The sequence below is a fragment of the Penicillium soppii genome (assembly GCF_028829465.1).
Source record: "Penicillium soppii strain IBT 18220 chromosome Unknown utg000007l, whole genome shotgun sequence".
Classification (NCBI taxonomy): domain Eukaryota; kingdom Fungi; phylum Ascomycota; class Eurotiomycetes; order Eurotiales; family Aspergillaceae; genus Penicillium; species Penicillium soppii.
This window is the reverse complement of record NW_026643237.1, coordinates 1540732-1567348: the sequence shown is the minus strand read 5'-3', so window position 1 is coordinate 1567348 and position 26617 is coordinate 1540732. Positions and strand designations below refer to the sequence as shown.

The 26617-nt window shown below is 49.7% G+C and overlaps 12 protein-coding genes across 12 annotated transcripts; 6 read left to right on the top strand and 6 right to left on the bottom strand.

Annotated features, from left to right (window-relative positions):
• Positions 1-182: 182 nt before the first annotated feature.
• N7529_009857 (uncharacterized protein) lies at positions 183-647 on the top strand (the record flags this gene model as incomplete). The annotated part of the gene is made up of 2 exons (XM_057245384.1): positions 183-191; positions 246-647. 2 exons carry the CDS (start codon positions 183-185, stop codon positions 645-647), a joined length of 411 nt encoding a protein of 136 aa, XP_057093647.1.
• A 1125-nt stretch (positions 648-1772) lies between these two features.
• On the top strand, positions 1773-4093 carry N7529_009856 (6-phosphofructo-2-kinase PFK26; the record flags this gene model as incomplete). Its single annotated transcript, XM_057245383.1, has 2 exons — positions 1773-2038; positions 2269-4093. The coding sequence occupies 2 exons, from the start codon at positions 1773-1775 to the stop codon at positions 4091-4093; spliced, it is 2091 nt and encodes a 696-aa protein (XP_057093646.1).
• Positions 4094-4617: 524 nt separating this feature from the next.
• Positions 4618-5405, bottom strand: N7529_009855 (DsbA family oxidoreductase; the record flags this gene model as incomplete). The annotated part of the gene is made up of 2 exons (XM_057245382.1): positions 4618-5268; positions 5361-5405. 2 exons carry the CDS (start codon positions 5403-5405, stop codon positions 4618-4620), a joined length of 696 nt encoding a protein of 231 aa, XP_057093645.1.
• Positions 5406-5915: 510 nt separating this feature from the next.
• Positions 5916-8336, bottom strand: N7529_009854 (SPX domain protein; the record flags this gene model as incomplete). Its single annotated transcript, XM_057245381.1, has 2 exons — positions 5916-6044; positions 6105-8336. 2 exons carry the CDS (start codon positions 8334-8336, stop codon positions 5916-5918), a joined length of 2361 nt encoding a protein of 786 aa, XP_057093644.1.
• Positions 8337-8733: 397 nt separating this feature from the next.
• On the top strand, positions 8734-10202 carry N7529_009853 (NUDIX hydrolase; the record flags this gene model as incomplete). The annotated part of the gene is made up of 3 exons (XM_057245380.1): positions 8734-8742; positions 8836-9302; positions 9356-10202. The coding sequence occupies 3 exons, from the start codon at positions 8734-8736 to the stop codon at positions 10200-10202; spliced, it is 1323 nt and encodes a 440-aa protein (XP_057093643.1).
• A 155-nt stretch (positions 10203-10357) lies between these two features.
• Positions 10358-10880, top strand: N7529_009852 (uncharacterized protein; the record flags this gene model as incomplete). The annotated part of the gene is made up of 4 exons (XM_057245379.1): positions 10358-10504; positions 10560-10591; positions 10705-10786; positions 10854-10880. 4 exons carry the CDS (start codon positions 10358-10360, stop codon positions 10878-10880), a joined length of 288 nt encoding a protein of 95 aa, XP_057093642.1.
• Positions 10881-11281: 401 nt separating this feature from the next.
• N7529_009851 (uncharacterized protein) lies at positions 11282-12869 on the top strand (the record flags this gene model as incomplete). The annotated part of the gene is made up of 4 exons (XM_057245378.1): positions 11282-11415; positions 11500-11527; positions 11598-12111; positions 12169-12869. The coding sequence occupies 4 exons, from the start codon at positions 11282-11284 to the stop codon at positions 12867-12869; spliced, it is 1377 nt and encodes a 458-aa protein (XP_057093641.1).
• Positions 12870-14480: 1611 nt separating this feature from the next.
• On the top strand, positions 14481-15901 carry N7529_009850 (putative tetracycline transporter; the record flags this gene model as incomplete). Its single annotated transcript, XM_057245377.1, has 2 exons — positions 14481-14549; positions 14603-15901. The coding sequence occupies 2 exons, from the start codon at positions 14481-14483 to the stop codon at positions 15899-15901; spliced, it is 1368 nt and encodes a 455-aa protein (XP_057093640.1).
• A 431-nt stretch (positions 15902-16332) lies between these two features.
• On the bottom strand, positions 16333-17365 carry N7529_009849 (uncharacterized protein; the record flags this gene model as incomplete). Its single annotated transcript, XM_057245376.1, has 2 exons — positions 16333-17021; positions 17083-17365. The coding sequence occupies 2 exons, from the start codon at positions 17363-17365 to the stop codon at positions 16333-16335; spliced, it is 972 nt and encodes a 323-aa protein (XP_057093639.1).
• Positions 17366-18309: 944 nt separating this feature from the next.
• Positions 18310-18858, bottom strand: N7529_009848 (uncharacterized protein; the record flags this gene model as incomplete). The annotated part of the gene is made up of 3 exons (XM_057245375.1): positions 18310-18396; positions 18486-18686; positions 18847-18858. 3 exons carry the CDS (start codon positions 18856-18858, stop codon positions 18310-18312), a joined length of 300 nt encoding a protein of 99 aa, XP_057093638.1.
• Positions 18859-19607: 749 nt separating this feature from the next.
• Positions 19608-24599, bottom strand: N7529_009847 (Dihydroxy-acid/6-phosphogluconate dehydratase; the record flags this gene model as incomplete). The annotated part of the gene is made up of 11 exons (XM_057245374.1): positions 19608-20258; positions 20308-20738; positions 20792-20926; positions 20976-21931; positions 21985-22136; positions 22187-22344; positions 22392-22433; positions 22695-23405; positions 23457-23859; positions 23919-24130; positions 24200-24599. 11 exons carry the CDS (start codon positions 24597-24599, stop codon positions 19608-19610), a joined length of 4251 nt encoding a protein of 1416 aa, XP_057093637.1.
• A 258-nt stretch (positions 24600-24857) lies between these two features.
• On the bottom strand, positions 24858-26315 carry N7529_009846 (uncharacterized protein; the record flags this gene model as incomplete). The annotated part of the gene is made up of 1 exon (XM_057245373.1): positions 24858-26315. The coding sequence occupies one exon, from the start codon at positions 26313-26315 to the stop codon at positions 24858-24860; it is 1458 nt and encodes a 485-aa protein (XP_057093636.1).
• Between the last annotated feature and the right edge of the window lie 302 nt (positions 26316-26617).

The window sequence follows — 26617 nt, the reverse complement described above, 5'->3', positions numbered from 1 at the left end:
AAATAAAAAACAGAGTGACTATGAGCTGAAGGGGAAAAAGTCGAGTACAGATTTATTTGTTATCCACGTGAGGGGAGTCATTCCGACCACTCACAACTTCTCCAACGTTCCTTTGATCGGTTTATGCCAAACTTATCCCCCACTTATTTTCTCTTATTTCTTATTTACATATACTATAAAATATGTTCGAGGTTTGTTTACCACATAATCCTCTGTCTTACATGTATGTAGTCTGACTCTCGCAGCGTCGTGCAGGCGATCGTTATCGCCTGCGAATGCACCGGGCTCGCTCAGCTGTGCTGACTTCAGATGAAATCGTTGAGGTGCGGGCAGCCCAACGAACCTTCGAAGGAGCCTATGTCCGAACGGCACTTTCCCAATTCTCCTTCGCCCTCGTCGTATTGAAGATCTTCACCGCCGAGTTCTACAGTATCGGGGCTCTCTTCGCGATATACGGTACCGGAGTCCTAATCATCGGACTCTTCCGTCGCTCGCAGGGAAATAGACAATTCTTCTCCGAATTAGGGGAGGACGGCATTCATCGACACAAATTCCGAACCAGTGGAAATGCGGTGCTGGTCTTGACAGCTTTGAGCATTGCGGCATACGCGTGCTTGATTGGCTTGACTTTGAACCTGAGCAACTGATAAGGACATGAATCCTACACACCGTTCACCAATCTACACCGTACCTACGATCCTACGATCCAACCTATCCCTTTATGGCGACTTCCAGACATTTTTCTTTAATCTGTGATACCCCTGCGTTACCGCCAAGTGCCAAGGATTTTGCACCAAACCACGGGATATGGGTCACCCTTCCGGGGGAGCGGAGATCAGCGTGCAGCAATGGGCGACTACAGTTGGTCGGAGATCTGTGAGAACAAATCAATGCCGAGTATGCTTCGAAAAGGCGGATGGATCAGCCCCGGTGAGAGTCAGGTCATACAACCTACTGAGGCTGAGTTCTAATTCAAATCTTTTTTTTTTGTTGAGAACCGGCCACATCGGAGACTGCTCACTGCTTATGAACCGAAGTGTGGTCCCGAGGTCCAACATTCGCAACACATTTCGGTGCATTATCAAGGCTCAGCATCAGGCAGGGGGTATTGTTTTTTTTTCCCATGTTATTTTTCTTTGAACTAGTATATAGCCAAGCATTCCCTATTGAAGATAGGATAGATGCATATTATATGATATGTGAGACCTCATTCATATATTGTCCTTTATGCATAAGATCTCCTGTTCAGAGTATTTCCACTATAATATCTTTCACAATACCTCTCATTATATCTCACCTCTTTCCCCTCATAGCTCCTTTGACATCATAAAGGCGATCTTTAAGCCATCGATCCACTTCAAGTGCCAATTCTGCAAGGTGATCTCATCGTTTGAGAATTTCCGTTTCTTTTTGTACTGTGGTCTATAGCGGTAATTCCAAGGCATAACCACATGCTAAAAAAAGAGAAGTGGAAAACAAATCTCACTGAGTCAAAAGCAAATCTCATTCAAGATTTGATCTGATCTCAAAGCACTTGAAACCTTGAAGAGCAGAGCCATTGTCTTGTTAAACCCCCACGACTAAGTGACGTTCTGCCGGTTGACTCATCTCCGAACTCCCACTTTTTTTCTTCCTACTCTCTCATCAAAAATCACTGCGCGTTTTCATCAAACAACGCGTCTTGATTGCCTGAATCAAGGCCCCTTGAAGCTCTGAAAGAGCAGTGAGATCTTTTCATAATACATAAACATCCCGAGATCCCCTTTTCGGGGATGGCGCAACATTCCAATATCGCCCGGTCGGCTATCATGACGTCGGCCACTTCACCTGAGATTGACCAAAGGAATAATAATGTCAAGAACAATGGCTCGGGATCGGGAAAAGATGGAGCTCTTATGCCTCCTCCGAAAACTGTGGTCAACCGAGCGCTAGGTAATGACTTGCATTCCGATGTCAAATCTTCACAGCCGCCAAAGGGCGGAGTCGGAACAGCCCTCACAGACACTCCGGTTTCTACCGCACCCCCGTCTCCACAGATGTGAGTCTTTTATTTCTTTCTATTTTTCTGTTTCTATATTTGAGCCTATCGGAAGAGTGAAAAGTGTGATCGGCAATGTGATGCACCTCGGGTCATGTCCTGTTCCGAGACTGCGTGACAGCCTTATTCTGGAGCTTATCCGTTTACCCCGGACTCTGTTTCCCCTGTTCTTTACCTTCTGGCTTCGTCCTGTGCTTCGCGAACTGGAGCTAATAATGTCGTCCCTGCAGTCTGGGCCAGAAACAGCCCGCTGGTACACCCAGCCGAGTTAGAGCTACTACCCTTGATATCCCTGGCCTGACCAAGTCCAAGGTCTCCCCAGATGGCCGAATCGCCCAGCGCGATGTCGGTGCTAAGCTTGTCATCGTCATGGTCGGTCTTCCGGCTCGAGGCAAAAGTTATATCACCAAGAAGTTGGCCCGCTATCTGAACTGGCTTCAGCACGATACCGAAATCTTCAATGTCGGACAGCGTCGTCGCGTGGCTGCTGGAAAGTCCCCGTCAATGGCCCCGAATGAACGTAAGCCAAGTGCTATCCACAAAGATCTGGTTGAATCGGTCCGTCGCCTGAGTGTTAGTGTCGGCACCACTTTGAAGCAAAGCGAAACCTCCCCACCGGAGAACCAGACACCGCTCCCCCCTCCAGTTGTCCCAGCCAAGATTCTCGTGAACGGACAGGAGCCTGAGCAGACTTCTCAGAATGGAAGTACTGTTGTGCCCTCGATCGATGCCGGCCCTGCGCAATCTCGGGAGGACGAAGAAGCTGTCAATGAAGCTTCCCCCGAACCCATGGACCAGACCGCCAACTTCTTCGATCCACAGAACCAGCGTGCCGTTAAGATGAGAGAGCAGGTTGCTCTGGACACTCTCGACGAGTTGCTTGACTACATTCTTGACGAGGGTGGCAGCATCGGTATCCTGGATGCGACCAACAGCACTATGGAACGCCGCAAGGCAATCGTCGATCACATCCGCCAGCGCGCCGGTCCCGAGCTCAACATCTTGTTCCTTGAAAGTAGCTGTGTGGATCAGGATCTGCTCGAGGCTAACATGCGTTTGAAATTGTCTGGTCCCGATTACAAGGGCCAAGATCCCACCACGGCATTGGAGGATTTCAAGAAGCGTGTTGCTCTCTACGAGAAGTCCTACGTGCCGCTCGGCGAATATGAAGAGAAACACCGCATGGCGTACATTCAGATGATTGATGTCGGTCGTAAGGTCGTTGCCCACCAGACCCACGGCTTCCTTTCGTCGCAGGTTGTCTACTACTTACTCAACTTCAACCTTTCTCCACGCCAGATCTGGATTACACGCCACGGCGAAAGTCTGGACGATGCTGCAGGCCGCATCGGCGGCGACTCGGATCTCAGCGCGAATGGCAGAAAATACGCTAAGGCGTTGGCTCGCTTTATTGATAAAAAGCGCCGAGAATGGGAGAATCACCAGCGCCAAAAGGATCTTCTCGCGCAATACCCTCCCCGTCCCGGTGACAGCACACCCCCCAACCCTTCCTACCATCGTCCCAATGGCGAACGCAACTTCTGCGTTTGGTCTTCGATGATGCAGCGCTCCGTCCAAACTGCCGAGTACTTTAACGAAGACGATTACGACGTCAAGCAAATGAGAATGCTGGATGAAATCCACTCCGGGAAGATGGAAGGCATGACCTACAAAGAGATCCAAGAGCAGTACCCCGAAGAATACGCCCACCGCAAGAAGGAAAAGCTCTTCTACCGCTACCCTGGCCCCGGCGGAGAAAGCTACCTCGACATCATCAACCGCTCGCGCGCTGTCATCGTCGAAGTGGAACGCACCACTGACCATGTCCTCCTGATCGGACACAGATCCGTTGCCCGTGTGCTCTTGGCCTACTTCCGTGGTTTGAAGCGCGATGAGGTCGCTGATCTGGATGTCCCCATGGGCGTTTTGTACATGCTGGAGCCTAAGCCTTACGGAGTCGACTTCAAGGCCTACCGCTACAATCCCGAGAGCGACTGGTTTGATTATTTGCCGGACTACGAACTCCACCAGGTCAAGGCTCAGACGACCCACTAATTTTTACAGACTCGACATGGTTCGAATTTCCATGACTTGATACGATCTATTATGACTTCTTTCTCGGGATGACCATGAAGCTGCGAAGCTCTCATAGTCATGACCATTTCAATCGCATTCCTGTTTTTAGTTGCTTCTGGGTTTCACCCAATTGTGATTTTCTTTTTCTAGGAATTCATTATGTATTATCTCTAACGGTTGCTCTCTACTCCTCTCTTTTTTCTTAGCTTTCTGTTGTTGTTTTTTCTATGTCTTTCTCGGTGATCCAGACGCCTCCTGCATAAATGGCGTTAATCTGTGTTCCTTCTTTGATGTTTCTGCCTTTGTGCTTGGTTGTATTGGGTTGAAGAGACCAAGATCAACTTACACTGGGACATACATCGAGATGTATCAGCGTATTTGATGGTTTGGACGGCTTTCGCTATGCACAATAGAACCAATTGAGCTGATTGCAATTCAACAATTTAACGCCCACATAACTAGCAGTACATAAACACAAGCTCATTCCTCATGCCTAGTAATATCTACTTCTCCTCCGCCTTCACCTTTTCAAAAATCTCCAAAAACGTCTCCGGCTCATCAGCCCCCTCAACATGATACTTTCCCTGCACAGAAATATAAGGAACCCCCGAAACAAGTCTGCTAGCAGCCAACTTTGCCTCCCCATCAACTTCCTCCCCACCACCCTCCCCTTCAAGCAAATCCACAACAGCCTTCCTCTCCAAACCCCCCTCAACACCCGCCTCAACAAGAACCCTCAAATCAGTAATATTCTTCTCCTCCTCAAAATAAGCACGGAACAATCGCTCCGCAACACGCGTCTGCAACCCGCCCACTTCACCACCACCACCACTCCCACCTTGACTACTCTCCGCCTCCTTCTGCCCAGCAAACCACAGCAGCCGATGTGAGTCCCTCGTGGACCCCGTGTTCCCACCAAAGCTAAACCTAATGCCATCGCCCTCGCCGGCAGCGGCCAGCCGCGCGAAAATCGCCTCCGTCCGCCCGGCCCCGAACTTCGCAGCATACATCTCTGCCTTGTTCACGCCCGGGTAGGGCGTGCCTGCCGGGTTGAGGTAGAAGGCTTTCCAGTGTAGGCTGAATGTGTCATTGGGGTTGCTGGCTTGGTGGGATGTTATGGCGCGTGAGAGGCGGCGGTAGCCCACATAGCACCACTGGGTTTGTTAGTCGGTAAGAATGGTGTTGATGTTCGGATGTAGATGTTGTTGGGGTAGGTTTGATATTGGGTATGCATGTATGTACTCACAGGACAGATGGTGTCGGAGATTATCTGGATTTGGAAGTGCGTCATGGCTGGAGATGGCAGCGAGGTTTGGATATGGGTATGTAACTGTGAATTCAAGGATAAAATTGAATATAAATATGTCTTGACTTGATTGAGAAATTCGTCCTTTTTTCAGTTCGGAGTGGTCGGGATGCGATTTGTCAGCGGGGGTTTGGATGCGCAGATGGATGTGGATGGAACTGTTCCATTTTGGACTCTTCGCTCCTCTTATAGACAATTGGAGATCTCGATCGTTTTTGAAAAAAATCACTTCAGGTACTTTTGTATCACGTCACCTCGTATCCGCCGATCCCCTCTTTCATGATCTCGGGAGATATGCGGATATGTTACTCCGTACAGTCGATAGAATATAGAATGGGGGTTGACTTGATGCGCTGTCAAACTAGAAAGAAATCGAATGTACATAAGCTCCATAAATGCAATATTTAGACACACGAGTTCCACCATTTTCAATTTGGACATAATCCATGACCATTTGTGGGGGAGATTGGCCACATTCAAGAATTATCAAAGAAATTACAAAATTTGCTGCGCCTGGTATTGGCTCCATGACTCTCTAGAACTGCTGTCATAAATGGCCGAAGAGTTGTGAGAGGGAACACCAGGAAGCGGGTGGTTACGACTTTGCTCCAGCGCCGAGGAATACTGTGATTCATGTTAGTGAGAAAATCAAGTCAACTGATCCGAAAGGGGCATAAGACATACCTTGAAAACGAAGTTCAAAACCAAAGCAACAGCCAAACCAATGCAAACTACAATAGGACCGAACATGTTGTCGAGATCCTTTCCGCTTCGCTGGCGAATGAGGCGGGCTCGTCGCTCGTACATGAACCATCCCCAGACCGCAGCGAATATAGCGAAGAATGTGTAGACGACCGCAAGAGCCTGAGCGACCTGGTTGTGTTTGCCAGCGGCATTATAAAGACCCAAGGACAAACTTGACAGGAGGATACTGATGTGTAGCCATTTGATAAATGTTCGCTGGTTGGCAAGGTACACTTTGCTTTCCACGCGGACTGGGCCAACGTCTTTGATCCAATAGCCTGGGTGGCGGACACCAGGCGGTAGGGTGACGGACTCCCGACCGAGCCAGTATTCAGGGGACAGTCCCAGGGATTTGATGATGGATTCAAGACGACTGGGTGGCTCGGGTTCCTCTATTTCAGCTACGGGCTCGGTTTCACGAGGCTGAGGCGCGGGAATCGAGGGACGGGAGGGTCGGGCTGACGGCTCGGTGACTCCTGAGGGCCTCCGTATGGTTGAAGGAGAGCCGACGGAAAATTGGTGGTGAGGTGACCCGACTAGTGGGCGAGTGCTTGGGCTGCCTACGCCTCCCATGAAGCTTCCCACTGCCATGTCTTCCTCGGCTCGCCTGGCTAGTCGTTCTTGTTCCTCGTGGAACGCGGTTTCGGGATCGCGGCGAATATCACTCTCAAGGGCACTCAGCCAGAAGGGGAAGCTGTTGACGTGATCTTCGAATAACGAAGCCACACCGTGGACGAACTTAGAGAAGCGGGGGGCATCCTTGACCAAATGGGAGACCATCAAGTCCTTGACCCATTCGGTGTTGTGGGCCTTGCCTCGAAGTTGAATCTCGAGCAGAGCATGGGGGAAGCGGGTGATTTCTCCAGTTCGGACACCGTCAAATGGGTATGTCATATCTGCATCATCCAAGTCATCACGGTGCCACTTGGTTGAATCACGGCATGGGCGTTCATTGTCGAGAGAATCTTCCCGAATCAATGCAAGGTTGGTGTCAAGGGAAATGCGGATTCGATCATTGCCGGGAATTTGGAACGCAGTGCGGGTGTAGTTAGCGCGGAGCATGGGCTGCAAGTCGTTGTCTTTGATGAAAGATTGCACCTCATCCACGTCCAGTTTGAAGGCATCCGCTGCCGCTGTATCGCCGTTGTTCGAGTCCTCCATGCGGTGGACCTTTTTATCGAAGTGATATTCACCGTCCAAGAATTCCTTGACGTGCTTGTCCTTGAGTTGTACTTTGACTTGTCGACTTTCGTCGTCGTCGGTGACCACTTTCTTTTCCAAGAAGATAGGAGGCTTGTCCTTTAGTGATCCTGTCCACCGTAGTCGCAAAGATCCGGCCTCGGGTGCTCGTGCAACCTTTTGGTTGTAAAGGTCGAATTGGGGGTTGTCAAAGTATAGAGATGTAATGGTGGGGTCATCGGTGACGGTATCTATGTTTTTCGAGGTTCCCGGGTTGTAAATGAGGACGGGCAAGCGACGTAAGATGTGGGTTTTAACTTCCAAAACATTGTCCGAGTGAACCCAAAATTTGTAGGATGAATAAGTCTCCCGACCAAATCCACGCTCTGTCTCTTTCGGCTGCACGATATCATGACTGAGTGTCTCACGTACAAAAGAGTACATTACCGAGAGTTGATGTACCAATGGCGAGTAGTCCTCTGAGTTAAAAGGTAACTGCGACAGTCGCACTTGAAGCAAAGGTTTCACCCGGTATCGGGCTCCTCGCTTGCGGTCGTGCTTCTTTGCGGCCTTGAGGAAACCAGTGAAATTGATACGGCTGTATTTTTCCAATGCACTGACTTCTTTGGTGATGTTATCAAGTTCCTGGAGGACCTCCGAAGCAATGGCTCTCTTCTTCTGTTCGTTGAGGTCCGATTCTTCCTCTGCATCAGACGCCAAGGGTCGCAATTTAGCTTCACACGCAGTTGTACGTTCCCGGAGTTGTTGCGATGTCTCTGCTTGAAAGGAGTTCACTTTATCCAATTGCACATTGAGCAATTCCTGCACAAAGGCTTCCTCGTCTTGCTCGGTCCATTCATCGTCTTCCAAGTCACTGGCATCTTCCCCAGTGACATCATTTTCCCTCAGCAGGGTCTTGAGCTTGTTGTAGTCAATGTATTTCCCTTTCCAGGGAGGGTACACCGCATTGCGGAGGGTTTTCCCAAACCGCATATTTTGAGCCACTCCTGTTGTGAATAGGCGTTGTGCAGTTGGTTACTCAGGCACGGGTCGTGCACCTGATTGAATTGAAAGGAAAGAGATAGAAGAATTGAGACCCAAAATAGCCAAGGGAAGATATTTTCAGTGAAAGAGAGATTGTGCAAGGTGATGATATGTAATTGACAGAATATGCGCAGCCGCCAAACAGTTAGCTCCAAGTTAAGCGATGGACAGCTGAACTTGGAGACCGAAAGCATTCGATAGCCAGCGATAGACGCACGTGCTGATCATAAAAAACCAATCAGAGGCCATAAGCAACTGACAGCTATCCGGTGAATCGTTATTCCGATACCCCGAGGCTTGTTATGGTATTACCAAATTTACCCATTTTAATGGCCTAGAACCACCCATGGGCCTGGTATCAAATACCAAATTGCTCGAGATACGTGCACTATGGATGCCCGAGGTCTAATGTTTCCCATCCTCCTATTGAATCGTACACATATTTTAGACTATGACGTCCGACTCAGGATTGTCCCATCATTTGCATGGAGTTCTTTCGGAACTGAATCGCCGACCTTATCCCCATGTTCCAAACCCTTCATCTTGCAAGAAACGAGCCTCAGTTGCATTGATCATTCGGGTTCGGCCCACCTATGACCATTGGCCCAGCTCTACACATACATACGATACTTCACAGTCGGCACGAGAACAGCTAGACGGGTTTTTTTCACAGCCATGGGTTCAGCATGGCGAACCAGAAATTCTCTTCATTAAGCGTGCTTCGCGTGTGGGAGACCGATGGACCGGCCATGTTGCCCTGCCCGGCGGAAAGCGAGATCCGGAGGATGCAGATGATAAAGCTGCCGCAATCAGGGAAACATCAGAGGAAATAGGATTGGATTTGACCACGGAGGACTGCATCAGTGTGGGAAATCTCCCAGAACGTGTGGTCACTACCAGCTGGGGTTCTGAACCGTATGCTACACTTTCAGATTCCACCAATAACAGGTTACTGAATCAAATAACAGGTTAATGGTGTTATGTCCTTTTGTCTTCCTCACAACCCGCAGCGACTCCCCGACCCTTCGATTGCAACCTACGGAAGTAGCCTCGACCCATTGGATTCCTCTGCGCGCACTCCTTTCACCCTCACAGCGGACCGTCGAATATGTGGATATGTCGCAGCGGTTCGCGCGACAAGGTGGATTTTTGGCCCGTCTTGCGATTCGATCTCTAATGGGTTGGATGCAGTTCTCGGCAGTCCGACTCCTCCCCTCCGAGACCCAACAATGCACCACAACACCAGGATTTCTTCCAGATGATGATAAGCCCAAGCGTTCCGTGGTCCAGCGCTTCAAGGAATGGTGTCTGAGCAACCAAGCGGAGTCGAGTGACACCACTCGACCGCTACTGCTTTGGGGCCTCACTCTTGGCATTCTAGCCGATTTCTTGGACATGCTCCCTCCCCACAGTGCTGTGCAAATGTGGAAATACCCAACTTTCACGGTGCCCGACTTGCGACTGATTGTGAGCGTTGTGACTTACCATCTGCGAAAGCGCAACGCACGCAATGTGAAACCGGGTGCTCGTCCCAGTGACACGGCTTCCGATGGTGAAACAGCTGCCCTTTCAGTCACAAAAATGAAATGTGATGACCATGACCATAATGAAGTGGGAATCGGAGGTCTCGGGGTTGGGAGGTATTATGGGGCATCGGACCAAGCGACAGATGGGACATCGTACGCAGTGGGGATCATGCTCCGGGGATATTATGACCGGTTGAAAATGGCCATTTGGGTATTCCTTGCCTGGCGTGTAGCCATTGGCTCAGTTGCCGGTATTTCTGCCTGGCGTCTTCTTCGGCGACTGCGTTGAAGAGTACTAATAAGCATAGTACAGAACTAGATCCCATTAGATCAGATAGTAAATATGTGGAGACGGAGATTACGGAAATACAGTTACCAGATCATGATTATGTCAGAAAATGTCAGAAACGATCATTACGGTATCGGGAGCTCCCCACGTAAACAATGCGCCGTGAGCATTTACACATTACAACTCTCGACACTGAACTACAACTCATGGCTGCAACTCAGAAACTCTACCCACGAGGTACAGTAAAGCGCATTGTGAAAGCTCACTCCAATCGGAGTGTGAGCAAGAATGCCGACATCCTGGTATGTCTCAATTGTCTGCTCCTATTCGAGTACGCTAATCCAATTCTCTTTTTAGATCTTCTTGGACTACATGCTATTTGTGCAAGAGTATGTCTTTTCATCACGCAGCCGCTACCCGGCCCTATACGAATCCTACACCGATTACTGCGATAGCCATCGTGTCTGAAAACAATGGGCAGCCGCGCTAAAACACATTACAGATTAATGCGCGAAGCATCGATTCGGTCGCGGAAATCTGGCGAGAAGAATATCTCCGCCAACACGGTGCGCAAGGTTACTGAGGTGTGTCAACTCAAGCCAGGCTTGATAAGATCTGTCAGAACTCCAAGCTAAGAGTCATGGGGCCTAGAAAACACTGCGCAAGTTCCAGGGATAGATATGCCCTGAAGATGACACCAATTTGTGGAGAACCGAGATCGTATGGAGATTGTGAGATTTTATTTGATAATAATGATGGGCGCGGTTTTTGATTTTAGGCTATGGCGTTGGTGAATAGAAGGATATGATACCCTGTATTAGATGGAAAAAAGAGGGACAGATTTTTGTGAAGCTCTGGAGATGAATGAACTCAAGATACCTTGAGAAGTAAACCCCATAAGGAAGAAGTTTGCGGTCTTGCGACGTTTAATATATGTGTGCCCGAACCACACCGACAGCGTGGACCCGCATATTGATTCTTCCTTAATCATCTCTCTCCCCGTTGTCACGTTTCTACTCTTCATTCCACGCCCTGTACAGGCTTAGCGAAAATATTTTTAATTTGTGTTACATTCCAATATGCCTTCCGCTTCCACCACTCAGAAGCTGAAGGGTGCCGAAAAAGGCCTCTCGCGAGCTTCAAGTGTCTCCAAGACTGAACCAGAGAGTGCTGCTGACTCTACTGAGAACAACTACCTGAAGGAGCTGCAGAAGTAAGTTATCATTGGGAATCTGGCTGCATGGCTATGAGCCATGCGCCGTGCTATTATACAGTGAGCTAACTGCGTGGCGTTTAGGACCCTCCGAAATGCCAACAAGAAGCTGGTAAGTATCCTCACGAACCGAGCCCACCCTTACTATCACGTTACTTATCTCGGACTTGGACGTTACTTAGAATGCCAGCGCAAAGGTTGATGCTATCATCACCGAGAACCCTGGAAAATCGCTGGACCAGCTCATCGAGGAAAAGAAGATCAACAACGACCAGAAGGCACAGCACCTCAAGAGGCCCACTCTCCAGGCTACCGTCGCCCAGGCAGAAGAGCAGATCGCCCACTACAAACAATTTGCTGCCCAGTATGAGGAGCGTCTGGTTGCTCAAAAAGCTGAGCTCACCAAGGCGCACGAGGAGGAGCTGGAAGCTGTCCGCGCAAATGCCATCGCCGATGCAACCGAGACCTCCAAGAAAGCATTGCGCCAGAAGCTTTACACTCTGACCAAGTTCCTCTGCGGTGCGGCTACACTTCGACTCAACGGCGATGCAAATGACACCGAGAGCCAGGCCTTCGAGGGTGCTCTGTTCCAAGTGTACGGTGGCAGCCAGGAGGCCGTGAACAGCATGGTGAAGATCATCGATGGTGTCGACGAGAAAATCATCGGTGTTGAGCGCAACATGCTCGAATTTACCTGTGAGTATTACCCCCACGATGTCACCGAATGCGCTTGCTAACTCTTATCTTCTCTAGATGCCGACCTGAAGCAAGCCTGTGACCGATTCGCTGCTGCCGAGGAAGACTCCGATGTCTCCTCGGAGACCATCCCTGCCTCCGACCCTACTCTTGCCAACGCCGGTCTCACTGAGCTCCAGGATCCCTCTCTCGAAAACACCGTATCTAAACCAGCCCAGGCCGACCAGCTGGCTCCTCCCGCTCAGACTCTGATCTCCGATGCTGCCAACTCGATCGCGGAGAAGAGCTCCGGCGCCGCTGAGCTCGACGAAAGCGACTTGGTCGAGCTTCCTCGTGATCCCGCTGAGACCGATACCGGCCTCCAAGCTACCCCGGCTAGTGCTGATGCAGGCTTGACCAACAGCTCTGTCGGGGCCGATGTGTCCGCCGAGGGCGTGCAGGAGAACGGTGCTGCTAAGAAATCCGGTGGTCGTCGTCGTCACAACAACCGGTCCCGCGAGCAGCGTGAGGGTCAACAGGGTCCTCGCGAAGGACAGCAAGCTCCGCGTGAAGGTCAGAAGCCTCAACGCGAGGGCCAGCAAGGCCAGCGTGAGGGACAGCAGGGTCCTCGTGAAGGACAGCGTGGTCGTGGCCGCGGTCCCCGTGGCGAAGGTCGCGGTCGTGGTGGCCGTGGCCGTGGACGTGGCGGGCCCAGTGGTACTGGCAACGGCTCTGCTGAAGCTTCTGCCCCTGCTCCTGCCCCTGCGGCTTCTGCCTAAGTGGCGATCCTGGGATATGATAATATGTCGATTTTGAGTTTCCTATCAGCTTTCGGCTTCCGGCTCCCCCAGAATTGGTGATCCAAGTGGTTCCTGAGCCTTGTTATTCTTTTCTTGGTCATTGGTCCGATGCGATGGATCACGAACGCAACGAATTTTCTTCACGAAGAGTCACTTTTTTGATATCTTCGTCTGGCTCTGCCACAGTCTTACCTCCTGCTATTTTTTGAGCGTGCATATCTTGATCTTCAGAGAGAGGCTCTCACGACAGACATATGTATTCTATGGCTTTTGTTTTATCGGCGCTTGTGAATGGACCGGTGGACAGGCTTAGGTCGGGCATAGATCGAAATTGATCCTAATGAGTGCACTGCCTTCTTTGTAGAATTTGATTCCAGTAATTGTATAATTGTACTCCGTAAACTACATGCATATGTACTATATATGTATCGACAATGAATAATCGTCCATACTTTGATATCGCGTTGTCGATTTCACTTCAAAATTATACGCTTCCCGTCCTTATAAGTTAGCCACAACCTTGGAAAAGGCTCCGATTCTTTGGGCCCTGTTGTGAGTTGCTTAAACAACAATCCATCCCTAGGAGCGTCATTAACAACCGATGATGAAATGTCTGAAGTTCGACAATATCTGGCGCAGCTGAAGTGACATGGCATGAATATCTTCTCCTTACTGAATTCATTCAGAGAAATATCCTGTAGTATATCTACCGAATAATCCATCCAGAATTCAACACACATCTCCTCAGGGTTATGGGAATGCAATCTTTCCGGAATTAGATACATTCGAACTGTGTTATTCAAAGCCGCACAAGCCGCCCTGCACGCCGTCTCGAACTGTTCAAATATCGATTAAAATCGATACAGAGTCATGGGCTCACACTTATCCAAAATCACAAACCCAGACTCAGCACGCCCAGGAAAGTCGTAGCCTAGCTCAAAATAACGCCGGGCTGGTATTCACCACCATCCTTGCTGGTATGTGTTGTACCAGCAGGCATCCTAGAGCGCCTCGATCGCTGGTGATGTTTGGATCACTCCTATCCAGGTACGGCAGACGTGCGAGGCTCGGTCTGTGCCCGCGAGATCGTCGAGTTGTAGGAACATGTGCTCTACAAGCTCATAGATACTGAGCGTTTTCTCGGTTGAAGATGGCATTTCCAAGGGTTTTCTCCGATACAGTTTGAGGGTAGTATTAAGTGATCATCTATAAATAGTGATAGACCCTCAAACTGATTGTTGAGATGCCGAGGAAGAAAAATCTCAACTATTACTCTAAACAACCTTGGAAGATATGACCAAAGATGAACCACGCACACCTTATACTCGGTCCTACTTGTAGGGCGCGTATATAGTAAGACCGAAGGCACCAGTGCTGTACAGCGTATTACGTACTCATCACGTGTGATAGCGCTGGAGCGTATCGATGTCATAAGCGCTAACCGCGATAGGAAAGGTATGGACGTGGAGCTGTTATAATCAGATCAAAATCCTTAGTAAATCTGTCAAGTCAACTTTCATATATTTTTCTCATTCATATATCATACCCTCTTTACTCTCCTTCAATCTCTGCATATAGGCGCCAGCAAAAATGGCCGTCGCTGGCGCCCAACGGAAGCAGGTACTGAAAGTGCTCATGCTCTCACTATTGATAGATCTGGTAAGACCTTTCCCTCCCCCCAATTTATCTCTTCTCTCTAACAACCCCTCTAGATCTCCTTCACATTCATCCTGCCTCTCTTCCCATCCTTGTTATCGTTCTACCGCGCCCAAGACCCATCCCCAGACTCCCTTCTCAACCGCATTTTCCACTACTTAAACGCCTACAAGAACTCCTTCGCGCGCCCCATTGACTCCCGCTATGATATCGTCCTACTAGGCGGAGCCCTGGGATCAATGTTCTCTCTCCTCCAAGCCTTCACGGCCCCCGTCATCGGTGGACTATCAGATCGGTACGGCCGGCGTCGCGCCCTTCTTATCTCCATGCTGGGCAACCTGATGAGCGTGGTCCTCTGGGTCTCCGCAACCGACTTCCGCACCTTCCTCGCGAGTCGAATTGTCGGCGGCTTGAGCGAGGCAAATGTCCAAATGGCCAATGCCATCGTCGCGGATATCACGGACGCCGAGCACCGCGGTTCGTCCATGGCTTTGGTGGGGGTATGCTTTAGTGTTGCGTTTACGTTCGGACCGATGCTGGGCGCCGGCTTGAGTACTATTGACCTCGTTTCGGAAAATCCGTTCATTGTAGCTGCCATTGTCTCGCTGGTGCTTATCTTCGTGGAGACGATTTATCTTTGGGCTTGTTTGCCTGAGACGCATCCCAGGTTGACGACGCTTCCGAGGGAGATCAGTACCGAGAAGAGTCACGAGAAGAGTGATACGTCCAGTGCGAAGAGTGGAAAGAAAACTCTTGTGCCCGTTAAGCGCCCTCATACAAATAACCCGGCCCTTCTCAATGCCCTGCATTTCCTCTTCCTGCTCCCGTTCTCCGGGCTGGAATTCTCCCTCCTCCCCTTCTTGACTACCACCCTCTACGCGGGAACAGCGACGACAGCCAGTCCGGCTGCTCTCAACGGCCGTCTTCTGTCCTTGATGGGCTTGGTCGCCTCGCTCCTCCAAGGCACAGTCGTGCGCCGTCTTCCCCCGCTGGTGACCCTGCGCGCGGGTGTCATCGCTTGCGCGATCTCATTCTTCTGCCTTGCTCACGTTACTTCGCCCTCGGGTCTCTATGCTGCTGGTGCTTTGCTGGCTGTGACTACTGCGACGGTGGTCACCGGGCTGAACAGCTTGGGCAGTTTTGAGGCACAGGATGCGGATCGTGGCGCTGTGATGGGTCGTTTGAGAGGATGGGGCCAGGCTGGTCGGGCGACTGGTCCTGTTCTGTTCTGTTCTTTGTTCTGGTGGGCTGGTCGCGAGGTTGCCTACACCGCTGGCGGGATGGCTATGTGTGTTGTTGCTATTGCGGCCTTTGGGTTGTTGAAGTCACCTGTGGTGCATAAAAAGACTGAGTGAATATTTGCATTGGGGCACCGGGACATGATTTGGTATTATTAGACTTTGATGACGCTACCTACCACCAATGACCAATTGAATGCCAAGTTTGGACATTGCGACAGGTTCTTGCAAGTTCGCGTCCTTGTAGCCTGTTCTTTTGTCGAATTTGCTACTGAATAGCAGAGAATGGCATAGATAGCAAAGTTTATTTATAAGTGCAAGTATAATTAATAGGGTATAATACAAGAGTGGCGATTGGATAATGCCTCAAGCCGAGCTGATAATCGAGAAAGTGATTCGCCATAGTTCATCGGCCCAAGACGATGTGGACAATGAGCGGAGAACCATGCAACATAGAAAATGAACAAACAAAAAGCAAAGAGCAGGTTGATCGTACATTCATCACCTTTTATCCAGAGGACAGGAATTGCCCTCGAGTGTTGATACAGTCATGATCTCGGCCGCGCAAACTGATTCTGGCAGGACTCCATAGCAAGCTCAGGATTAGGATCCAGCGAGCCACGAGCCTTCCCGATAAGCCAATCCGTCAAGGTAACGAACTTCGCCGTACGATCCCACCCATCCGCCTCATCAGCATGCTCAATAGTATGCGTCAAGACGCGGCCCTCCTCGTCGAACGAGAAAATGAACAACCCAGCAAACTGCTCCTCCTTCGAGAGTTTGAAGATCGGCTCGTCCCCGCCAAGCAGCACGCTCAGGCCCTTGTTCGTGCCTTTCGACGAGCCGGAGGCGTTGTTGGGGGGTTGGGGGGCGGTGCTGGACGACGTCGGGCCGTGGAAGGGCCGGCTGTCGGAGCGCGGCTCAGTCTTCCAGCGCACTATTAGCCGCTCGTCGCCGCAGTCGTGGTGCTGGCCGGCATGGGTGGGGTCCAGGAGGGTGCCGGATCGGACGATCCTTTCGCTGAGGATTTGTAGCTTCACATTCCCGACTAGTGGGACGCTGCTCCAGGCTACGGGGACGGTCCATAGGGCTGCGCGGTAGAGAGTGCGGCCTTTGACGATTGGAAGATGAGGGTGGGTGGAGGGGAAGAGGTGGAGGTTGACGCTCGGGGAGAGAATGTTGCTTGGTAGGGTGTTGTAGAGAATGGTTGGTAGGAGAGGTGAGAGGGTTCGTAGGGCTATAGTCATGGGTTAGTTTGCCTGCGCTTTTTGACGATGCAGGCAGGGAATGGTATTTACTCTTTCCAAGCTTCAGGGTTCTTTCGTCGGGTGGTTTGTGGTCGTCTCTCCGAGGTTGTCCCCCGTCTAGTCCCACTTCTCGTCTTACCCTTGTCGGAGTGAAGTATGCGAATGGTAATGAGGGGATTGTAGGCGGCGGAAGCCAGGGTTCATTGAGAAGACCATGCCGGGGCTGCGCTAGTTGGTGTTGCGAATATGAACCAAACGATCGCCGGGCCGAGACTGAACCCCTCAGCTGAAGCTGATTGGGGAGTAATATGCGAGAAGGTGCCAGCTTCGGCATCCTGCTGCAGTATGTTAATGGTTGTCAATCCATGTCAAGTTGGTAGTTGGAGAGGCTCGGAGTTGGGGAAGTTTGATTCTTTCTGTTACGGTTGTTGATAGTGGTGTTTTTGATCTGTATAAATTCCAATCTTGAAATTTGCCAGACGCTCTTTAGTTTAGAGTTTTTTATCAAAATATACTAGGTATCATGTAATCATTTGACTGATCTAGTCAAGGCTTAAATCGATATCCATGGATACAACAGAATGTGCATTAGCTTGATGTAAATCGATATAAATTCAATAGTTTCCAAAATGTCGCTATCGCTCGCGCTATTCAATATCAATGACGTCGGAGAATACCGGATTTCCCCCATACTGAAAATACATAGAACTACATACATGACTGCATATGTACTTACGTGTGTTATTTATCTATTGATATTGCTATATAAATAGTATCCAGCATATATCTTATTGTACTGTAGAGAATTCCGGGTTAAAATATGCTGCTAGAATGAAGTAGTGGTCAGCGAGAATTACGCCAGTCTCATTGGTATAGAAAGTACATATATGTAGGGTAGCTAGGAGCTTGTTGACTGCTATGTATTTACTATAGATTCCTCATGTTTCAATCTTAGAGTACGGTGGAGATGTTCAGCCCTTGAATAGTCCAGTATGATATATTATTTAATCTTTCTACCCGACATATTCTTGTTTGCCCTCATCAGTTTTTGTTCCTATACCTATCAAGTAAACACGAGTTTCTATACTCAGATGAAAGCAACAGATCATTCAATTAGATTATAAAGGCACAATGTGCTTATAGCGTTCGAAAAATTATTGAGAACAGGAATCTCGCTCGCATCATCAAATTCTCCGCACTCACTGTTGGTCTGATAAGACTCGTCCTCGTCAGCATTTTCCGTGATTACTTCTTCTCCTTGGCCGAGGCCAGGGACTTTCAAATTTCCTTCATCAGTCTGCCAAGGCGCATTCTCATGGCGTCCTTGGTACTTCCGGTGGCGACGGCAACAGCGGCGTGGTCGATCTAATGGCAATGTTAGCATGAATTCAAAGCTTTCATGATGGCATAGTGACTTTATGTCCACTGAACCGGGATGCCCCATATTCAATCACCTCGAACAGGGCGATGTGGTCCTTGTCAAAGGTCTTAGTTGCCTTTGAGACTTTAGAAGTGCCTTTCTGGGCAGACTTCCTAGCTTTGCTTGCGGCTGGGGCGGGATTATCCGCCTTGGATGGGGAATGAGGAGGGTTAGGAGAGCCAGGAGGGTCAGCAGGGCCAGGAGTTGTCTTTGTGTGCTTGACGCGGGCCAATGTCTCGAGTACTCAGGATGAGATAATTGAAGTCTTCGGACGGGGAGGAAGAGAAGAAAGGAAGTGAGAGAGGATCAAACGGGGTATTTATATTTCTTAGATCTGGGCGCATATTCAGATGGCTTTTATAACATCTCGGGCAATTGTCAGGTAGGTGAACTACATGTGCAGCCATAGTGGAGGAATCTGAACACAGACACCATTGGATGCTCCCTTTGCTGAATGAGTGAAACTTCCTGTCTGGGATCATATGAATGGTAGCTTGTATAGAATTTGACTTTGAACACCTAGGCAGCCTCAAATTGTCGATAGGGCTACAAATGAAGAGTTCAAGAACGATATGTGAAATCAGGTTAGTTCATCGAAGGCGAATATGAGATATATATTTCATGCTGGGCTCTGATCTTATTGGCGTGTATTTAAGGTAAGCTATTAGACTGATAAAGCTCTCCCTCCATATGCAGTAATGCCCTAATCAAGCCTACAGCATAGTCCAATGGATGGTCTGCCACTTTCCTCTCACTTTTCTCCCACTTACATCTCATTTCAGGCGTAAAGCCAAGGACCCATGCCTCCCTAATCTTGGAAGCCGGTTTGCAAAGACCCACCTTGGGAAGCGGTATAGCCACGAATTGTCTTCTGGCTCGGTAACTACTTCAAAGAGATACTGCCAGTGGTCATTGTCACTCGGATGAGGCGAGCTTGTTCTCACTGATATTTGAGTCTGATAGCCGAGCCTACTATGTGGATGGAACTGGAAGGAATTACACGTGTGCCATGGCATCATGCTGAATTTGTGCTACTGAGGGCCAGTCAGGAGGAAGCTGGATTAAACTACATAGCTCAGTTTGCTGAATAGGTATCTCGCCGAGAATAGCACAATTTATGCTCTTTGAATTAGTCCAACCTTGGAAGTAACTTCTATCAAGCCAATTCATCATCATCACCCATTCCCATAACACGTCTCTCAGCCAGATCACGAATCTTATCCTCCAGAACACCCCGTCCATACCGCTGCGCAATCTTAGCAGCTGCTTCAAGCATCTTGCCATTCCGATCAGTCATCAAAGCCACCAGCTCGAGAGCCTTCATTCCACGCTCCTCGCCCTCTCTGCATTCAATGGCCAGCATCTGCAGCAAGTTTTTATCCAAATCGAGTTCTCTTCGGGCAAGATCAGCGCGCTGGCTTGCTGTCGAGTTCGTCGAGGCTAGAAGATCACGGAAGAGCGATAGGAGCACGTTCCCGCGGACGAACGATTCTTCGAATCGTGCGCCCTCGGCTGCTGCCTCTTCGCTTTCATTGTCCTTCGCTGAGTTACTGGAGATCGGAACTTGGAAGTCGAACTCGCTGAGCAGTGGTCGCGGGAAGTACGGGTTCTTGTCGCCGCCCTTGAGGATGATACAGTGGAACTTGTCTTGGGCCACGGCTACGGGCCAGTAGGTTTCTTCTTTCCGTCCGCCTGCGAGACGGGCCAATTGCTTTGTGTCCAGGAGGGGCACCCAGCGGGCTTGACCTGGGGTTCGCCATCCTTGGAGGACTAGGAGGACACCGGTTGAGTCGTAGATGCAAGGATCCTAGATGGGGTTAGCTTTGCAATAATCGCTTGGGCTAGTTTACTCATACCCCATTATCAGAGAAGAAAACACTCTGTAGCGTAGCCCCTTCCGGAAGGGCAACAGTATCTTCGTTTTGGCAGATCTCGTCGCGCTTGATGTTCTCCACCGTATATCGTAATGTCGTGTGACCGCCATCAGGTCCGACAGGGCCGTTTCCGATGCTCATAATGTAGTCGCGCCATGCTGCACATGTCACGGCTTGGCTTTTCTGTCGGTACACCTTAAAGGGAGTTCCGAAGAGAGTATATACTCGAACATAGTCCTTCGAGGTCACTGCGACAATGTATGAATCGCTGAGTGCTAGGGCCTGAATTTGTTCTCCTTCAGGCAGTTGAGTCCGCCAGTCCGCTCGCGCAGTCCACGTCTCGTGTGGGCGATAGAAGATCGTCGCCGGACTTCCGTCTGAAGGATTGTTGGCGAATAGTGTTCCGTTGTCATCTAAGGCGAATTAGTGAAACCAATCAACCAAAAGCAATTCGCAACAAACTTACTCAAACAAGCCTTGTCGTACATGTAGGGATCGGTAAAGTGGAAATCCCGATGCGCTTCCCGGTCATAGAATTCCACAGTGACAGTATGGTGCGTCTCTTGATCCACCGTCCACACAGCTCCAGTTAGGTTCAGGCCTGACCACGTTAGCAATCTCACTTTAGCCAATTGGAAATCTACACATACAAAGATATCTCCTGCTTCCAGCCCAGGGTGTGCTACCAGGCTGAATAGGCGGGTGTGCCTTGGGCTTCGAGCTACCGGAGTATACACGCTTGCTCTCGAGAACGATGTCGTCGAGATGACCATTTGGTCGCTTGCCGTACATATTGAGCTCTTCATCAGCATAGCCAGCCCCATCGTCATCCTCGACAAAGTCCATCATCTCTTCATCCCCACCCAGGATATCATCCAGGGAATCGGGACTGCCTCTCCTCGCCGCTCGCTGTATGGCCTCCTTAGACCGATCCGCTAGCGTTGTGCGCCCGACGTTGTTAGAGATCTCGCCGAGAGGTCCAGGCAAAATAGGAGCTGCTTGAAGCGGTTTCTGCAACAGCGCCTCGCTGTCCTTTGGCACAAATTTATCGTAGATGAAAAGCTCTCCATCTGAAGTCGTAAATGAAAGCGAATTCCTGTTTTTGGTCGGATTCCAGGACAGATTCACGACATTTCCGAAGTCAAATCGTTGCAGGATCTTCTGTGTCTTCGCTTCCCAGAGCACAATGTATCCGTCTGCTCCTGCAGATGCCAGAAGAGATCCATTCGGGGACCAGCTCAGGGCCGTGATGTCGCCAGTATGACCGCTAGCAAACGTCCGCTCCTTCTTCCACTCTGATGTGGAATAAATTGAAATATCCCTTGTCGCATCGGCGGCGGCGAATGCTGTCCCGTCGGGGTGCCACACTGCTTTAGAAGTCGCCTCGGCATCTGGCTCGAGTCGTCGGATAACTCCATCGAGTTTGCGTAACAACTGCGGCTCCTCTTCTTGCAAAGAGTAGACGTAGAGAATTCCGTCCGTTCCAGAAACTGTGGCATAGCGGCCGCTTGGGTCGAATGTGACATGCTTCGTTCCTTTCGATTGTTCCCGGAGATACTTCACTTGGGTCATGTCGTCGACTTTCACAATTTTGACCGTGAGCTCACTGATCCGATGTCTTAGCGCCCAATTTTCTGTCTGCAGTCCTTCATCACTCACTCGCTTGCAACCGCAACCCATTCTCCGTCTTTTGTCACTGCAATATCCCTGACCGGCAAAGCGCAACGTACAAGCAAATTCTGCATCTTGCCTGACGAAATGTCATATTGCCAGACCGTTCCATCCTCGGCACCCATGATGAAAGACCGATCCTACCAATTCAGTCAGTCACCCGAAGACAATGCTTCTCTAACAGACATACCGTAGCACCGATACCGAAATGCGCGTCAACACCCTCATCAATTGTCTTGGGCTCTCCATCTTCACCGACCGTATAGATGCGGATCGCCGAATTCGAGCCGCCAGTGATAATCCGTCGTCCATCAGGCGTGTAAGCCAGTATAGTTGTGCCGGGCGTGTCTGAAGTCGCGTTAGCGGTGTTGAATAAACAGTCTCATGGGACTTACGGGCTGGGCGCCCCCGCGGGCGAAGAGGGTCAAAACTCATAGCTAATATGGCCTGAAGTAGATACTTCAAGATGTAATCAGGAAGTCTGGAGCATCTTAATCGGGATCGCAAATGGGCCAGGGATCTGCAAGGTCGGACGCGTTCGCGTTACGCGCCTTAACTGATTTAACCCGATTGGGTAGAATTGTAGGGCTCAGGGCTCAGGGCAAGGGCCCCTTTCTCCAGACTTGACTGAGATACTTTTGAAGTTATATGTTCTTTATGGAAGACTATGTACGGAGTAGTTGATTTAGTTTATTCACCGGCACCTCCAGCCGTCAAGAAATCAAAGTCTACACCCTCTTGTGCCTGGTTCACCGACCGTTCATACAACCCCCGGTATCCTCTCCTCTGCTTTCTTGCCTTAGTTTCTCCCGCAAGGGCCTGCTGGCGTTTTTCTATTCGAGATTTTATCTCTTCCTCGGGAACATCCAAGTGTAGCTTGCGAGATTCGATATCGCAAATTATCATATCACCCGTCTCCACCACACCAAATGGTGACTCGGGCAGCGCAGCCTCCGGCGAAATGTGAAGGATGATAGTTCCGCCCGCAGTCCCTGACATTCGTCCGTCCGAAAGACGCAGCATATCTTTGACTCCGGCCTCGCCTAGCTTCTTTGGAATAGGTATCAGGCCCGCTTCGGGCATACCTGGGTTGCCGACCGGGCCAATATTCTTCAAGACCAACACGCTATCTTTCGTCACGGCAAGGTCTGGGTCGTCAATTCGCCGAGCAAGATCGGCTGAATTCTCAAAGACGACGGCCGGCCCGGTGTGGCTGAGTAAATTCCTATATTTAGATGCTGATGCTTTGAGGACCGCTCCATCCGGTGCAAGATTACCGCGCAAAACCGCCAGCGATGATGCAGGGAATAGGGGATTCGACATTGGCCGGATAATTTTCTGTGAGAAGGACAGATTTTTGGATTGACCCGCATCGAGAACCTCGCCCAGTGTTTGTCCAGTAATCGTCACTGCAGACAAATGAAGCAGCGGTCGAAGTACTTGCAATAGTGCCATCATACCACCAGCATTGTGAAAGTCATCCATGTAATTCTCACCGCTCGGTTTGAGATCAATGAGGAGTGGAGTCTTGCGACCAATCTCCTCAAACGTATCCAAGGTGATAACGCCCTGCAAATCTGGATGCCTATTGGCAATAGCCAGTAAATGGACTACGGCGTTCGTTGAGCCTCCAATGGCCTGAAGAACCGTGATAGCATTCCAGAAAGATTCCTTGGTCAACACTTCCTGGGGTTTTCTCTGGGAGTTGGCAAGTGCAACTGCATTTGCGCCGGTCTCTTCGGCAATCCGCAGTCTCGCAGATGATACTGCTGGTGCAGATGCGCCTCGAAGTGGCATCATTCCCAGGGCAGCGGTGACACAGGCCATTGTGCTTGCAGTTCCCATTACACCACAGGTTCCTATCTAAATGAAGGTCGTTATTAGTTGATGGATGGTTGGGTCCGGAAGATAACTGCACATACTGTCGGGGCAAGTTCTTCATTAATAGCCGAGATCTCCTCGACATCAATTTCGCCAGCTCGAAACGCCGCCCAGTTGTTACGGCAGTCAGTGCAAGCTCCCACGCGTTTACCACGGTGACTTCCTGGTAGCATCGGACCAGTGATCAGAGGTAGTATCGGCTTGTTGGCAGAGATGCCACCCATCAATTGTGCTGGAACCGTTTTATCACATCCTAGAATCTGTTAGGCAATACTCTCACAAAGCAAGAAAATATCAGAGCGAGAACATCAGTAGCACTCACCTCCAATCATAATACACGCATCCAATGGTTGAGCCCGGATCATCTCCTCTGTATCCATGCTCATGAGATTCCGCAGGAACATGCTGGTCGGCGAGGAGAAGGACTCTGCAACACTAATTGTAGGAAACTCTATAGCCAACCCGCCATTGAGCTGCACGCCACGCTTAGCGGCTTCTATGAGCTGGGGCACATTGGCATGGCAGGGATTGAATCCCGAGAACGTGTTGATAATCCCAACAATTGGACGGGAAAGGGCATCTTCTGAATATCCTAATGCTTTGATGAACACTTTTCGAAGAAATAATGAGAAATGAGCATCTCCGTAAGATGTTAGACCTTGACGGAGTCCCGATGTGGATGTTATGGGAGCTGTGAGATCATAGTCTTGGTTGGATTCCATATTGTTATAATTGCTATGCCTTCCTGCAAGCAATTGCAGACACAGAAGAGTTATAACACCTTATTCAACCAATATAAAGACTCGTGAGGATTAAAGTGGCTTATATATTCCCCTCGTCTTAGTGGATGGTGTCATCGGCAAAACGCCGATCGGATTAATATCCGCTCGGCCTATCCCGATAATTGATACTCAGCTCAATTCTTATATTGTGTTTTGTAGTGTTAATTACGTTCTAATTCTATGTGCTATGCAAGCAATTTAAACCCTCGTCTTCATCTTCACTCTCAGATCTTTGGTTGGTCGGAAAGCTCCCCAGCTAGTTTTGTGCCCAGGAACTGTGAGGAATTTCCCATCCTTGGGTTCAATCTCCCACATGGACACAACACCACCAATGAATGTCAAAATAGATCTCTCGGTGAAACCATTGTTCGTAGATCCATATAGACCCTCCGCAAAAGGTGTAAGAATACTTGGATCAGCTCGTTGGGCACCTGTTTCAGGGACCGTAACGAGGAACCGCAGGGGATCGAATTGATCCGGGTTCGAAAAGTAACGGGAATCATGGTAGTAGGCTCCATGGGGTACAATGATCCTCTCTCCTTTTTGGATTTTGTATTGACGGGGCTCCATCAGGGCATACGCAGCTTCTTCTGCCGATTCGGAAAGTGCAATGTCGGAGGCCGGTTTCTTGAATGTGATACCGGCCGAATGAAGACGCACGGTTTCATAATAACATGCTATGAATAACGGACACAAAGTAAGGACTTTCTCGATATCAATCGAGAGTCGGGGAGGTTCATCGAAGGGAAAACCGGTTTCTTGGCGGGTTGGTCGCGAAGCTACCACATAAGGTGCTATCTCTTTGCGAACCTGGTCGAGAAGAGTAGGATCGGCAAATATATGCGTGATTGCCCAGAAAGAAATTTTGGTCGTGTGTTCGATCAGATCATAATATAGTGACAAGTGCCCAGCAGCACTGGCTCCTGAAGATAATTCCAGCTTGCGGAACATTCGCATCCTATCCTTGACTATTTCAGAGACATCGTCGAGGTCACGCAATTCGATCCCGGGATCGATTCCATCATCCACGGCAGTGAGTGCTCGGTGGAAAACTGACATGATATGGCGGAGTCGGTCGCTTGCTGCATGACCGGCTGAAGCCGCTGGGTTGGGAACCCAGCGAGCGGTGCCAATAAACAAGGTAACGAAGGTATCGTCAAGTCTACCGAGATCCTCTGCAAGATTGGGAAAGTTATCGACGAAGGCATCGCCCATCAAGAAAGTAGAGACGTTGTGGCCGATAAAATTACTCAAAAGCGCGAACAAATTGGCCTCACAGACTGTCTGGTTTGCTTCGTCGGGAACTTCGACTTGACTGATTCCACGTTCCCAGGGGTTTTGGTCGACCTGGCTTCGGCAGAAGCTCACCAGATTCGGCATGTTATGCTGCACCAGGCGATTAATTGTGGATGAACCCTCAAGGATGAAAGAGTCGTCATTCAAAATGGCAAAAGCCTTGTCTTTAACCCCTTGGTTGCTATCAAGATTCAAATTGCGAATAAGGCTGCGGTCACCAAAGACATTTTGCAAGGCTTGACCAAGGACCTCTGAATTTGAGGCATCCTCAACAGAGAGAACCTCCTTCATCATGGATGGAGACGCCACAACATTGTGCTTCACGCCACGTAAATAAATACCAAACACAGGCTCATTCATGGATTCTCTGTGAATTGATCAGCAGCTGCATAGCATATCAATATACCGACGAAACAAACCTCGTTCTTTTCAAGAAAGAGACATGATTCCATAGGAAGGCTGGACCATGCCCTATCCAAGGAAACCAGTAAGGCGCCAATCGCACTGTCTGCGGTTTTGAAGGGTCTTGCTTGCGTCGACTTTGAAGCCCAGAGATGATCCGGGTTGTGATACATATTAATAAAATTGCTCCAAGGACTGTAGACCAACTGATACCGAAGTATTTCTCACGCGCAGTCTGTACAAATCCATGGGTCCGGTAG